The 15,318-nt window shown below is 41.5% G+C and overlaps 1 protein-coding gene across 2 annotated transcripts; it reads left to right on the top strand.

Annotated features, from left to right (window-relative positions):
• The first annotated feature begins 1,770 nt into the window (after positions 1-1,770).
• Positions 1,771-14,737, top strand: cyb561 (cytochrome b561). Of its 2 annotated transcripts, none has more exons than XM_033644381.2 (6): positions 1,771-1,892; positions 4,412-4,619; positions 9,679-9,777; positions 9,943-10,046; positions 10,139-10,296; positions 10,771-14,737. In XM_033644381.2, the coding sequence occupies exons 2-6, from the start codon at positions 4,415-4,417 to the stop codon at positions 10,961-10,963; spliced, it is 759 nt and encodes a 252-aa protein (XP_033500272.2). In that variant the 5' UTR covers positions 1,771-1,892; positions 4,412-4,414; the 3' UTR covers positions 10,964-14,737. The 2 variants fall into 2 exon arrangements, with proteins under 2 accessions (XP_033500272.2, XP_078017861.1); XM_078161735.1 differs by lacking the exon at positions 1,771-1,892 and adding an exon at positions 2,051-2,069.
• The last annotated feature ends 581 nt before the right edge of the window (positions 14,738-15,318 follow it).

Here is a 15,318-nt window from a genome sequence, read left to right as displayed (position 1 = left end):
GAAAAGTAATATAGCAAGTAGTGAAACTGATTAATGTTGGCAGGGATATTACCACTTTTGTTAAAGAGCAACGAGTAATATATTACATTTTTAGAGTTTAGAGTAGAGCTCATCAGACTTCAGGTGAGCGTCTGACTGAGACAGGAAGTTCCTCTGTCTTCCTGTGTCCCCCTCTGAGACCCTCGGCAGGTCCTCAGACCTCAGGTTGAACACTGCTGATGCTCTGCTGCACTGACTGAGCGCTGCACCTCATCCTCATCATCAGCTGAGGTATTAAAGTCTGCAGCGCCCTCCAGAGGACACAGAGGGATGCTGCAGCCAAAAACACTGCTGTGCTTCAACCAGGAAGTTTAATCACTTACTGTGTTCAGGCTCAACACATAAGACAGATTCAACTTTGTCTGTACTTCACCTTTGATACAAACACAAGTGGGATAAAATAAGATAAAAATACGCCTTTCCTTTGAGCCCTGAGATAATGTGTGAGATTACTTTCAAACACATGAGGGGAAAAGGCAACGAACTTGATGAGAAATTTCCCACAAATTGCAAAGAATTAATAGGTAAAAAGGTCGGGACAAACTACATTTATAATTATAAATTATATATTTACAATTATGATACAGAATTATTAAAATTTTAAACACTTTTTTTAGTTCATTTTAAACTTTTTCTTTTTTCTTTCTTCTTTCTTTATATTTATTTATTTATTTTACAAATGTCTTGCAAATTTGTGTCATTTTTTATTTTATTATCATCATTATTTTAATTCAATTTTATTTTATTTTTACATTTTTTATTGAACATTTGTAGAGCAAAAACACGACATCTTGTAGATGACGTTCCTTCTATTAAAATACAGAGCAGAATAAAAGTCAACCTCGATGAAGCTGAGGAAATAATAATAATAATAACAAATAAATAAAATAGAATAAAATAAAAATGATAAAAATAAATAAATAGAATAAAATTATAATAAATTCATAAATAAATGAATGAAATAAAATAGAATTAAATTAAAAATAATAAATAGATAAATAAATAAATATTAGTGTGGCACCCTGCCACTCGCCCAGTGTCAGCTGAGATAGGCTCCACCCCCCGCGACCCCAAACGGGATATACGGTTACGGGAAATGAATGAATGAATAAAAAATGATTTTTATTTTATTTTATTTTTTAAAATATACGAGGGGAAAGATTAATATATCAGACCAGAATCTTTGAGACACAGGGCATGAACAAACACACGCACTGTGTTTCTTCTGTCACCAAAACATCTGCAGGTTTCAGGACTCATTCCCGCAGCTGTGTGTCAGCTGTGATGGCACATATATATATATATATATATATATATATATATATATATATGTGTGTGTGTGTGTGTGTGTGTTGTACATTAAATCAGCTGCTGGTCCTCTAACGAGTCGCTCTGATTCACTGACAGACTCCTTTATCTCTCCACCATCTCCTCCCTCAGCGTTGTCATGGCAACAAACCTTTAAACTGGAGCTGTTAGTCATCAATCCACGTAGTCACCCCCCCCCCCCCCCCGGCCCCCCGATGTTATTATATATAATAATGTGGTAACATAATAAAAGGATAATGATCATAATGATAATCACAACAGTTATAATAATCACAACAGTTACAATAATCACAACTGCTCATAGTAATGATGATAGTAGCAGGTTATGAGAGTGCATTTTCTTATTTGCTCGTCACAGTCTCGCGGTCACGTGGGTTGGGTTTGTTCAGGAGGGCATCCAAAGCACACACACCCACACACGCACGCGCGCAGTGTGCACAGTGGGAGGAGGGAGGAGGAAGGCGGATCTGAGTCCAGACTCCAGGACTTCCTCAGAGGAGCAGAGCTCAGCCTGCAGCAGCGTAGTGAGTATCAAACTCTCCTTTATTATTATTATTATTATTATTGTGGTTCATGTTCTCATCTGAGAGCTGCTTCATTCATGTTAATGACGTCATCAGGGCACGAGCTGAAGTTACAAATCATGAGGAGTGAGTTACAGCGCGGATCTGTGACAGGTAACAGGTGACCAGCGGTGTGAGGTGATAATGATTATTATTATTATTATTATTATTACAGCCCATGCTTATAATGTTAGAACGATATAATGAGTCTGCAGACATTAATGAGGCAGCAGACAGGGCTGAAGAGATTCATGTCTTCATGTCCTCATGTAACTCCGTCAGCTCGGTGCGACACTTCCTGCCGTCATGTTGGAGCCGCTTGTTTCTCAGCTGATGGAAAACGCGATAAAAACAGCTGATGTGGGCTCAGGGTGTGTTTTCATTCTCAAGGAGCTCTGAGCGGAGTGTTTATCCAGTTAGTCTGTATGATGTTAAAGAACCATGTGAAGAGTTTGTATCTCAAAAATGATCAGAAACATTCTCAGAATAGTCAGAAACTGTCAATCAATCAATCAATCAATCAATCAATTTTTATTTATAAAGCCCAATATCACAAATCACAATTTGCCTCACAGGGCTTTACAGCATACGACATCCCTCTGTCCTTATGACCCTCACAGCTGATCAGGAAAAACTCCCCAAAAAACCCTTTAACGGGAAAAAAAACGGTAGAAACCTCAGGAAGAGCAACTGAGGAGGGATCCCTCTTCCAGGACGGACAGACGTGCAATAGATGTCGTACAGAACAGATCAGCATAATAAATTAACAGTAATCCATATGACACAATGAGACAGAGAGAGAGAGAGAGAGAGAGAGAGAGAGAGAGAGAGAGAGAGAGAAGGAGAGAGAGAGAGACAGAGAGAGAGAGAGAGAGAAGGTGCCCGGTGTATTATAGGGGGGTCCTCCGGCAGACTAGGCCTAAGTCAGCCTAACTAGGGGCTGGTACAGGGCAAGCCTGAGCCAGCCCTAACTATAAGCTTTATCAAAGAGGAAAGTCTTAAGTCTAGTCTTAAATGTGGAGACGGTGTCTGCCTCCCGGACCGTAACAGGAAGATGATTCCACAGGAGAGGAGCCTGATAGCTGAAGGCTCTGGCTCCTGATCTACTTTTGGAGACTTTAGGGACCACGAGTAACCCTGCGTTCTCAGAGCGCAGTGTTCTGGTGGGATAATATGGCACTATGAGCTCTCTAAGATATGACGGAGCTTGACCATTTAGAGCTTTATAAGTTAACAGTAGGATTTTAAATTCAATTCTGGATTTTACAGGGAGCCAGTGCAGAGAAGCTAAAACAGGAGAAATATGATCTTGTTTCTTAGTTCCTGTTAGTACACGTGCTGCTGCATTCTGAATTAGCTGGAGAGTTTTTAAGGACTTACTAGAGCTACCTGATAATAGAGAGTTACAGTAATCCAGCCTTGAGGTAACAAAAGCGTGGACCAATTTTTCTGCATCTTTTCGGGTCAGGATAGGCCTAATTTTCACAATATTACGCAGATGAAAAAATGCAGTCCGTGAGGTTTGTTTTAAATGAGAATTATAAGACAAATCTTGATCAAATGTTACTCCGAGGTTTCTTACGGTAGTGCTAGAGGCCAGAGCAATGCCATCTAGAGAAACTATGTCATCAGATAAAGAGTGATGGGATATCCTCAAAATACATTCCTCAGAGTAATGACTCAGTATCCCAAAATAATGACAAATTAGCTAAAAAAATATATATTGACGGGATTTTTCAAAATAAGGACTTACTTATCCCAAAATAAAGGTTGTAGTATCTTAAAATGTGTATCTCCAAATAACAACTAATTATCTAAAAATAAAAGAAGCCTTACTTTTCTCAACATAATGAGAAGTTTAACGGCTCAAAATACGTTGAATTTTCACAGCAGTTTGTAAAAATCCAAACAGTCACAGCTCTAATGGCGTCCTGGGGGGAGGGGTCATCCTGCACCGTGGTGTCGTGGCATCAGCCTGTTGCTGGAGGTGTTTCTGGTTCATTCATGGAGGGTGTTGTTGATGACGCTCGTTAGCTTCAGCAGTTACAGCCACAGACTGTAGACAGTAATGGACATAAATGTCACCAACTGGTTTGTGGCCTTCTGTTTTAAAGCCATGAGTCTGGCACTTTTGCTGTCGCCATCTTGGATTCTTGGAGCCAGAAGTGACCATATTTGGACGAGAGCGTGGAGATAAATCTAACGCAACATATTCTCATAGAATGGTTCGGATGATATCTACGAGTTTGTGCCGCACGAATGACGTTATGTCCTTCACGTACAGTAAAAGTAAAGTTACTGAGGTTAGGTTACCTTAAAATGACTCAAACTACAACAACAAAGCATCACAAGAATAAAGTCATGTGACGTTCTGTGTTCGTCTGTCTCTACCTCAGCTTCCTAATTTAATTCATCTGAGTTCAGTTCAGTGATCTGTCCTCCCCACAGCGCTCAGTAATCTGTCTCTGTCTCTGTCTCAGATCATGGACGACGCTGCTCCACGTACCGCTCACTCTTCGTTGGCGTGGCTGGTGGGAGCGTCACAGGTGCTGGGTCTGGCGGCGGTGGTGTTGACCGGCGTGTGGATGGGTCATTACCACGGGGGCTTCGCCTGGGACGGCTCATCGCGGGAGTTCAACCTGCACCCTTTGTGCATGGTGCTGGGACTGGTCTTCCTGCACGGTGACGGTGAGTTCACACCAACAGGAAACTGTTCACTGAGCTGATGCTGAGAGCACTCACCAGGTTCACTCGATGTAACGTGTGGTACGATTTCAATTCCTGTTCAAGTTCTTATTTCACCTTCCTGTCATTTAGTTTCTTAAACATCTTAAACATCTGGCTGACGGTCAGCTGTTGGTTAATGTCGGGCTGTCAATAAGCGCCTGTCGCCCTACAGTGTGTCCCGCACCATTGTCACTCATCGTCCCTTATCAGCCCTTGTTGGCTTTTTTTGGGGCCGATCAGCATGTTGAATCAGCATCGGAGACGACGGAGCCCGTCATTGAATGAGATCACTCTGATTGGCGGTCACAGCTCAGTGCACGAGAAGTGAAATGGAAGTGAGGAAAGTAAACAAAGAGCTAACGTCCAGAGGTACGAAAACAAATGGTTATATTAGGTAAGATTATTTAAGGGATTTGCAGTTATTTGTGTTATTGTTTGCTACCGTACGATAAATATCATTCGTTCTTCCAACATGGAGTTACTGGCTAACTGGCTAACTGGCGTATTGAATCTGTTGAATCTACCCTAACACAGTTCAAGTATCTTGGGGTTGTTGTTGTTGTTCATGACTGAGGGTAAAATGGAGCGTGAGATGGATTAGGCTCAGTGTTAGCCTGTTGTGGTTCAGAGGGAGCTGAGCCAGAAGGCAAAGCTTTCCATTTCCTGGTCCATCTGCGTCCCAACCCTCACCTATGGTCATGAGCTCTGAGTAGTGACTGAAAGAATGAGGTCACAGGTACAAGCAGCTGAAATGAGTTTCCTCTGTAGGGTGTCTGGGCTCAGCCTTAGAGATAGGGGGAGGAGTCAGACATCTGGAGGGAGCTCGGAGTAGAGCCTCTGCTCCTTCATGTTGAGGTGGTTCAACATCTGATCAGGATCCTCCTGGGCGCCTCCTGTTAGAGATTTTCCAGGCACGTCCCACTGGTAGGAGGCCCCGGGGCAGACCCAGAACACACTGGAGGGATCTCAAGTCATATTTAGCATCTCCCCATTAGTGTGGCTAAAAACGTAAAAACAGATTCAAGTTTGCAGGAAGTGATCTTCCCTCAGCCAACGTTGCTGATATCTTCAGATCAAACCCGACTGATCAAACATCAGTTTGTATTCACAGTCACGATAAATCATTTTCAGATGATGCTCTGTAAATTGAGTGAGGCGGAGGTCAGAGCGTGGACGCTGTGGTCACCCTGCTGGTGTGTGTCTCATGTGCCTCAGCCTCAGGCACTGACCTGTTGCATTAAGCTAACGCTGTCCAGACCCCATCAACCTGCCTCCACCCCCCGGCCCCCCCTCCCCACCCAGTCCGCCCCCCACCCCACCCCCCCCAGCCCAACCAGTCTGATTTAAACAGAGGAGGATCATTGAACATGTCAGTCTGAGTGTGTGTGTTTTCGGGACACAGGAAGAGCCAGTCAGCACAGAGCAGGAAGCGTCCACCCAGTCTGTCCAGAAACTAAATCCAGGCTTCAGCAAATCAGGCCAAACTGGACCTTCTAGCTCGTCCTGCTGTTGTGTGAAGCCAACTGATAGGAAATCTGAGGAGTGAATATTGTTCAGATGAAGCTAAACTATCAGTCACATGCTCCTTTGTGGCGGCCCAATTTCAGTTTGTGGCCCATGCAAGCAGCAGCCCCCGAGGCTAAAAAATAAAGTCAACACTGAAGCACCAAAATCTGCCATCAAACCTCCAAAGGATCCTCCTTGGGTGTCTTGAACTCCATGTAGGCTGCCACCTCATCCTCGGGCTGCAAAGTTTCATGGCTGGAGTCCTCCACGTCGGTGACCAATGTGACCACGGGGTCAAAGGTTACACTGGTGTCACTGACTTTAAAAATAAAATATATTGTGGCAAAAAATAATTAAATGCTCGAAAAATGTCATTGAAATGTCCAAAAAAAAAGTTGATTAAAAAGTCTGAAAATGATTAATTAAATGCTCGAAAAATGTCTTTGAAATGTCGAAAAAATGTTGATTAAAAAGTCCGAAAATGATTAATTAAATGCTCAAAAAATGTCTTTGAAATGTCCAAAAAAAAAGTTGATTAAAAAGTCTGAAAAGTATTAATTAAATGCTCGAAAAATGTCATTGAAATGCACAAAAAATGTTGATTTTAAAAGTCAGAAAATTATTAATTAAATGCTCGAAAAATGTCTTTGAAATGTCCAAAAAATGTTGATTTAAAAGTCAGAAAATTATTAATTAAATGCTCGAAAAATGCCTTTGAAATGTCCAAAAAATGTTGATTAAAAAGTCCAAAAATAATTAATTAAATGCTCGATAAATGTCTCTGAAATGTCCAAAACATGTTGATTAAAAAGTCCAAAAATGATTAATTAAATACTCGAAAAATGTCTTTGAAATGTCCAAAAAATGTTGATTTAAAAGTCCGAAAAGTATTAATTCAATGCTCGAAAAATGTCTTTAAAATGTCCAAAAAATGTTGATTTAAAAGTCCAAAAATGATTAATTAAATGCTCAAAAAATGTCACTGAAATGTCCAAAAAATGTGGATTAAAAAGTCAGAAAATTATTAATTCAGTGCTCGAAAAATATCTTTGAAATGTCCAAAAAATGTTGATTTAAAAGTCCGAAAAGTATTAATTCAATGCTCGAAAAATGTCTTTGAAATGTCCAAAAAATGTTGATTTAAAAGTCCAAAAATGATTAATTAAATGCTCAAAAAATGTCACTGAAATGTCCAAAAAATGTGGATTAAAAAGTCAGAAAATTATTAATTAAATGCTCGAAAAATGTCTTTGAAATGTCCAAAAAATGTTGATTTAAAAGTCCAAAAATGATTAATTAAATGCTCGAAAAATGTCATTGAAATGCACAAAAAATGTTGATTAAAAAGTCAGAAAATTATTAATTCAATGCTCGAAAAATGTCATTGAAATGCACAAAAAATGTGGATTAAAAAGTCAGAAAATTATTAATTCAATGCTCGAAAAATGTCTTTGAAATGTCCAAAAAATGTTGATTAAAAAGTCCGAAAGTGATTAATAAGTGTTCCTTTGACATGACCTGATAAAATCTTGTCAGCTGATCTGAGAGCATTTAAACTCGTTAGTTCTGGGATGAGTTCTGTCAGATTGTACTCACGCTGCAGCACGTCCTAGTGACAAAGTCAGATGTTGCTGTTCTCCCTGCCGTCTGCTTCACGCCTGTAGCCCGGGGGACTTTTACTAATGACTGTAACCAGATTAGTTCAACTGGTTCACAGCTGTCTGCTCCAGAGCTGGATTACATTAGAGCGATAAAAACAAAGGTCAGCTGGACATTACAGGAGGACAAGGGGGACGTTTGTCCTCTCACATACACACAAACACACACACGTTAAAGCTGATTCGCTGTGATTAACTCTGCTGCTTTTGTTGCTTCGGGCCACGTCCACATTAATATATCTAACAACAGATGGTTTCCCTCCACAGTCTGGACCCTCACTCGTATTCACACACCTGAATCATGATGAGACGTGAGCTTTTTAAAAGCCTTGTGTGATCGTCACATGGTCAATATTTTGGAATCAGACACACTGCTGTGGCACTGCACACTGTAAAAAATGTCAAGCTGCTTAGTGGAAATGGTGCAAAGCTGCTGGCACAGGTGATGAACAGAGAGGATTGAAACTCTACACAACCAGCAGCTGTGTTCACTTCAGAGTTTTGTTACAGTCAGAGAAAATCAAAACACAGTGTACGCGCTGTCTGCTCTCTGTAGCACTTGTCTTGAAGCAGATCCCTCAAACAGTGTCTGTATGAACAGGACAGGACGATGGGCAGCACGAGTGTCACATTTCCATGACGTGTACTCTCCACAAATTCAGAGTACGACACAATAACAAAACCAAAACCATACAGAACTCCTAATCCTGTAGAGCTATCCCAGAATGCATTGTCCTTTCCTTCAAACCACTGCTTGCACACATATGAGAAGACAATAACTAACTGGCACAGCGGCCAGGGTAAACAAAGGACCAAAAGGACCAGATCCCACACAGCTGTTTAAACAGTTTCTACTGTTTTGAATGACCCAAACGTTCCCAAACAAACAAATTCTAAACCACACAACGAGGTAACAAATGTCTAAAGCATACAGAAGAGCAAATTACTGTACGTAATAGTTGTGGCACAAATGGGAAGAAGTCGAAGCCATGACAAATACATGAAGGGACACAGTGGGTGGTGATAGATAAAAAGGTATTTATTGTAACAAAGCAAACATCTAAAGAAGAACTACATAGTGTGGATAATCAGTAGTGAGTCAGTGATGTAGATGTGAGTGAGTGAAAAATAGTGTAGTTAAGTGTAATGTGATGTGAAGCGAAACAAAAGGAAAACCAAACAAGGTGCTCCGAATCAGGCGCTGCACTCCTGTGACGCAGTCAGTAACGAAGGGGAAAAACAGTTACAGGTGAACAGCAGCAGCTCAGGAGCCGTCACAGTGCGACCCACCAGATTCAAAAAGTAGCTGTTAGCAGTTAGCAGCCAACTCAAAGAAGAAGAACAGTGGCTGAAAAGGTGAAAACAGTGAGGTCCAGGACCTCCTTACCCTCCGAGCAGGTGTGACCAGGTGTGACGTTTGATGACATGTCACATGTGCGACCCACCGCAGGAGGTTTAAAAAGCAGCGTACAGCTGTTAGCAGCTAACTCAAATAACAACAGTAGCTGTTAGCAGTTAGCAGCTAACTCAAATAAGAACAGTAGCTGTTAGCAGTTAGCAGCTAACTCAAACAGTGAGGTTCAGGAGCTCCTTACTCTCCGAGCAGAGGACAAGATCAGCTGCCATATAACAGGGACGCTAAATGACTGTTATTGACATGTGATGTCATTGTTATTGTTTATGAAACGCTGCTGACGCGTGTGATATATGTCACGCCTCACTTGATCCTGTGATGTTATCATGCTGTCTGACATCACACACTGGAGCGACGTGATGCCGCCGTCGTAAAGATGGGACTGTGTAGCGGCTCTGTGGCGCCACCTCTGTGTGAAAAGGTCTGTTGTGTCTCCCTGCAGCCATCCTGGTGTACAGAGTGTTTCGAAATGAGGCGAAGAGAAACGTAAAGCTGCTTCACGGCATCATTCACCTGCTGGCCCTCATCATCAGCATCGTCGGTGAGAGATGGGGAGTGTGTGTGTGAATAATGACAGTATGTGTGTGTCTGTGAGAGCGAGAAAGACGGACAAAAAAAGATACCTATTGTTTCTGTGGGTGTGTGTGTGTGTGTGTGTGTGTGTGTGTGCGCATGTGCGTGTGTGTGTGTGTGTGTGTGTGTGTAGGTTTTGCAGCTGTGTTTGATTTCCACCAAGCAGCAAAGATCCCAGACATGTACTCTCTACACAGCTGGTGTGGCATGGCAACCTTAGTCTTATTCTGCATACAGGTATACACACACACACACACACAGTATATTGTATATCTCTAGTGTTATGTGGACTCAAATGGTAACTAACTTTTCACCCCCCCTCTCCCCAGTGGGTCATGGGTTTGGTGTTCTTCCTGTTTCCTGTTGCGTCGTCATGGTTACGAGCCTCGTACCTCCCCGTTCACGTGTTCTGCGGTCTGGTTCTGCTGGTTATGGCCATCGGGAGCAGCCTGCTCGGCATCACGGAGAAGCTCCTCTTCAGCATCATGTAAGTCTGTCAGAAGCAAAATTAGTGGCACTGACATCTCCAGTTTTTACCGTTGCAAATTTGCATCACTGCCAGTCACAATACTTTTAATGTGAAGTATTCCAGACCCAAACTGGCCGAGGCGCTCTGAGCATGCTCCACAGTTTCCGCCCCGGGCTTTGACCCGGAAGTCCAATAGCATTAAATGTGTAAGAGAAGAAGAAGCCGCTAACAACATGGAGAAATCTACATCCAGAGCCGTGACTTTTTGGACGGACCAAATGTACAGAGCTGTAAAGTTGTCCACCATGGTAGCAGTTAGCTGCTAGCTAACCGTAGCTAACTTGTTTGTCCATTGTTTGGTCTGTGACGTAATGGGTCAACAGGAAAAAGGTCCAATACTAACAAGCTGAAAGGGGGCATATCTCCACCTATCGTAGAGGAGTCGCACATACTTGGCTCACGTACTGACTGTGTCTCCTTCTTTGGACCCAGGTCGACCTACTCTCAGCTGGTTCCAGAGGGGGTGCTGGCCAACATCTTGGGGATCCTGCTGGTGTGTTTCGGGGTGCTGCTCGGCTTCCTGATCACCAGAGAGGAGTACAGACGTCCACCGAACCCAGAGGAAGAGTCTCTGTCTGTCCATTTCAAGACCCTGACAGAGGGCGGGTCACCCACAATGCCTTGACCTCAGAGTGATGTCTAACACCCTCATCTGGATGCAAACAGTGTCCTGCCAACAGGCGAGCTGTCGCACCAGTCTCTGTCAATACCAAGTTACAAAGGCATCATCAGTTTAAACACACACGGCCGTGAACGTGGTCAGAAAAGACTGTTTCCAAATGTTTAGTGAAGTCAATAAAATCAGGGACAGGAAGTGGATCAGCCGACTTTCAACCCCAAATTATTTTTACTTTATTTCATTTGATAATGAACAGAAGTCCAGTCACTATAAAATAGTATCACAACAATCAGATTGAATAATTAATAGAGACATGGCGAGGGGTCTGGCGCTTCCTCATTTCATACGCCTTTAAGCAAAACTGACCAATCACAGCTCTTGTTCTCTCCACATGGTGCCTCTGTAGTTACATTTTTGAGCATGTAAATGTCGCCTGTGTCGTGTACAGTTTAACCCCTACATGCAGTTTGAGAGTGCCTGTTAGTCCTTCAGTAACTGCAGATGTGCAGTAACTACAGCCTTCCACTAGAGCTCTGCATGATCCTGAAACTGAGACCCAAACCCTCTCGTACCTGAATCTGACCCAGAGCTTTATTTCTGCTTTACTTGACTTGTCACCGACTTTGTTGGAGCCATCAGGTCAGCCCTGAACACTGGCCACATGATGGTACTGGTGAAAAATAAAACCTATCAAATTCTGATCCTTTCTTTACGAATGTCACCACCGTTAATTCCATGAGTCCAAAATTAAACTTGGTTGTTTGTTGGGTTCAACTCTGTTGCTAGAAATGTCACGAGAACGGATACTTTGATACCATGTCGATGCCAAAATTCTGAAAACACAATGGTACAAGTCAAAACTGACAAAATGTCATGAACCCACATGGACTACGACTTTGCGTTCAAGGCGGACCATCAGGGATTAATTATAAAATTTAATATGTTTTTTAATCTCTCTAACTCCACCAGGACGCCGACGTCCTCGGTCTCCCAGACACACTACGTCATCAAACCATGTGATGTTTGGTATTGCCGGATTCAGGAAGGAATCAGGAATCACACCTGATTTCAATAAGGTACAATGTTTGAAGCTGGCTGAGTGTTGTTTGATCACTGATAGGACTGTTTTGAAGCAGAGTGACCCACTTGTCATTTGGAGCTCCGCCTGGATCTTTTCATGGTAAAAACACTGTAGAATGGTCATACTTTGAGCAGTCTTCTTCAAATTTGAAACAAGTGTTCATTGATAGTGTGCCTACAGCCCCACAGTGTCATTTACCTGCTCAGATGAAGCCACAGACAGTTATTCATCCTGAAAATCATTTTTTTTTTTTTTTTTTTGTTAGGCAAAATCTTCAACTTTTTACTGACTTCAGAGGCCCATTACTCTGTCTCTGTATCACCTAGAGTGTTTCTGACACTTTCACAAGAAACTTCAGAGAGTTTTCTTTCTGGCAAGACCTCATGCATGCATGTAGTCAGAGCGGTTCAGAAGCTACAGTCATTTTAATTTGGGTATGTCATTTTAGGCGTTTCTGCTACAAAATGGGGGTGGAGTTCAAGATTAATAAAGGAGCGTATCCTAAAGTACATGTGATTCATTGTTTATTTATTATTGGTATGGAATTTGGTATCAGAGAATCTCTGGTACAGAGAATCGCAGAGTTTAACTGATATTGGTATCGACTACTAAAGTATGGTGACATGACTCTGTAACCCGACTGTACGATCAGAGAGGACTGAATGTTTCTGCCGTCTTCTCCAGAAAAACAATCTAGCTGATCACTTCAGGAGTCAAATTCTCCTATTTAACATTTAATTCCTATCATATGAATGATCTATATTCATCGACTTTATAGTTTTAATCCAGGACCATCAGTATTTGAATCAAAGCTCATAAAAAAATAAGACATGCCGAAGTTCGTAGTCAACTCTTCAGTGCACTGGATATGTTATGTATTTTGTTATTTTAACTGTGTGTATTGAGCTTCTTTGGCACAAACGTTTCTTTTTCTGTTGAATGAAGTTGTTGCTTTAGTTTTCACTGGGTGGCTGTCATTGAGGTAAATCAGTCTAATCAGACTGTATCAGCAGATAATCAATATTAACAGATCTGTTTCCTTTAATTAACATTTATGTAAACAGCAAAAATGTTTTTGAGGGAAATGTAGTGCTGAGTGAATTACAACATGTCAACATAATGAGGAAATGTTGCTAATTAACGTACCTACATGTAGGAAGCCGCAAAAATGTTATCTGAATGTATTAGGTTTGTTGACGACGTATTTCATTTGCTTTCCACCAAAATGGTGATCTGTAACACAGTATCCACTCATACTGACAACATTTAACCAAAATTAGGATCTTTCCCAAACCTTAACCAAAGTGCTTTTGTTGCCTAAACACAGAGAGGAGTCTGAACCTGGTTGACACTGTTGAACAGTTTGGCTTTGTTGCGCCCGGACCACACTGCCTGCGTGAGCAGTGTGTGACAGCTACCTCGCTGAACTGCTGCAGCTCGCACACATGTGGTGTTCACACAGGCAGGGTTGCTGCTGCCATAACTACTGTATTTCGAAAAATTAAAGGCAGGTACTTCACTTATTTATGTCAACAACACGATCCTGCAAATATTTAATAAAAAGCCTTGTGTAAACAAAAGTATTCTGTCCATAGAAACATTTACAGAGGGCTTTTATTTTGAAACAGAAACAGGAAGTCATTCATTCATTTCATTCAGTAACCACTTATCCTGTTCGGGGGGGGGGGGGGGGGGGGCTATACCAGCTGACGAGAGGCGGGGGACATCCGAGACAACCCCCCCACCCTCCTCTTCTTATGAGGCGATAATGCTAACCACTGTGCCGCTCAACAAAAGAAACAGGAAGTGTCAAGTTAAGATATTTCTTCTCATTGAAACTATAGTGACAGGTGATAAGATGACGATATGATGATCAAAAGATAATTTTTACTGTCCATGTTGTTGAAAATCGCACGTTACGTGGAAAAAACAGGGGAGACTTTGAACCTCCAAATGCGTCTGAGCAGCGCTGCTCACGCAGGCACTGTGGCCCATGCGTTACGCACTACGAGTCAAACTGATGCCAAACATTGCACTCACCAGTGACCATCTCCTCTATGTAGACATTTTTTTTTATTTATAACACATCTGCCATCTTGATTTTCACTACTTTTAATAAATCACTTAAAATAAAAAGATTAGAAATTAATAGATTTTTTTGAAAAGGACAAAATATCTGAATAATTCATCCCTGTGTACGTAAAAATGTAAAGATCCAGTCCTCATTAAACTGATGGATAATGTCTCCTAAATGAAATAATTTCTATCACGCTACCTTTAACGTCTCAACACTGTTAATGACACTAAAATAAAGTCTGTCCTTTTATTTGATGCCCCGCAGTATCGACAGTTTATCAGTGTTTCAAACTGCATTAAACACAGTGTATTAGGCTGTTTGTATTTAACTGTCATGTTGAATATATCTGTTGTGTGTGTGTGTTCAGATGTGTGTGTTTGGTTATTTGCAGCACTTTTACTTCAAGGTGTTAAATTCATATCTTTGAATGTGTTGAAGCAAACGATATATATCACATGTAGCTACAGTTTTTGTCTTGACTTCAGGACTCTGCACTAGTGCCTAATGCTAAGCTTTTACTGGAAATTACTGGACGTTGTTTGTCTTATGTACTTCTTGATAATTCCATCTTTGAAAGGGAAGTCTGAATCTCTTAATCTGTAAATAAAAATGTGTGAAATGACCGAGTGTTTTGGTCCATTTGTGTTTTTCTCAGATATAATTCCCAGTGTTGTTTTACTGTTTTATAGGTTTAAGAGTCTTAAAGGGACAGTTCAGTCCCAAGTCTAAACTACATATTTTCCTCTTACCTGTAGTCTTTCTTATGTGTCTAGGTAATTTTGGTTTGTCTTGGTTGCAGAGTTTTGGAGATACCAGCTACAGAGATGTCTGAAGTCTTTGCAACATAATGGAGGTAGACTCTCAGCTTGTGGTGCTCAAATCACCCAAAAAAATAAATAAATAAAAATTGCAAAAGTCAACAGTTATGTTTATTTTGCAGAAATCATGACCCGGTTACTCAAAATAATCCACAGACCTTGTTATGAGCAGTTTGATGTAGGAACTATTTTCTTGCTGCCGAACTACACCTGCCAACTGTATCCCTGTGCAGAAGGAAGTGTGCATCTGCTCACCTAGCACCACTGCGCTAGCTAACGTTACAGCTCAGTCAAGGAGGACGCCATAGGAGTGTTAAAATGTGTTTGTCTTGTTGTGTTATTGGGAGCCAGAATAGAAGGAGTCATGGCTCAAAACCAGCCGCCA

The sequence above is a fragment of the Epinephelus lanceolatus genome, chromosome 18, assembly GCF_041903045.1.
Source record: "Epinephelus lanceolatus isolate andai-2023 chromosome 18, ASM4190304v1, whole genome shotgun sequence".
NCBI classification, from domain to species: domain Eukaryota; kingdom Metazoa; phylum Chordata; class Actinopteri; order Perciformes; family Serranidae; genus Epinephelus; species Epinephelus lanceolatus.
This window is presented reverse-complemented; position numbering and strand designations above follow the sequence as displayed.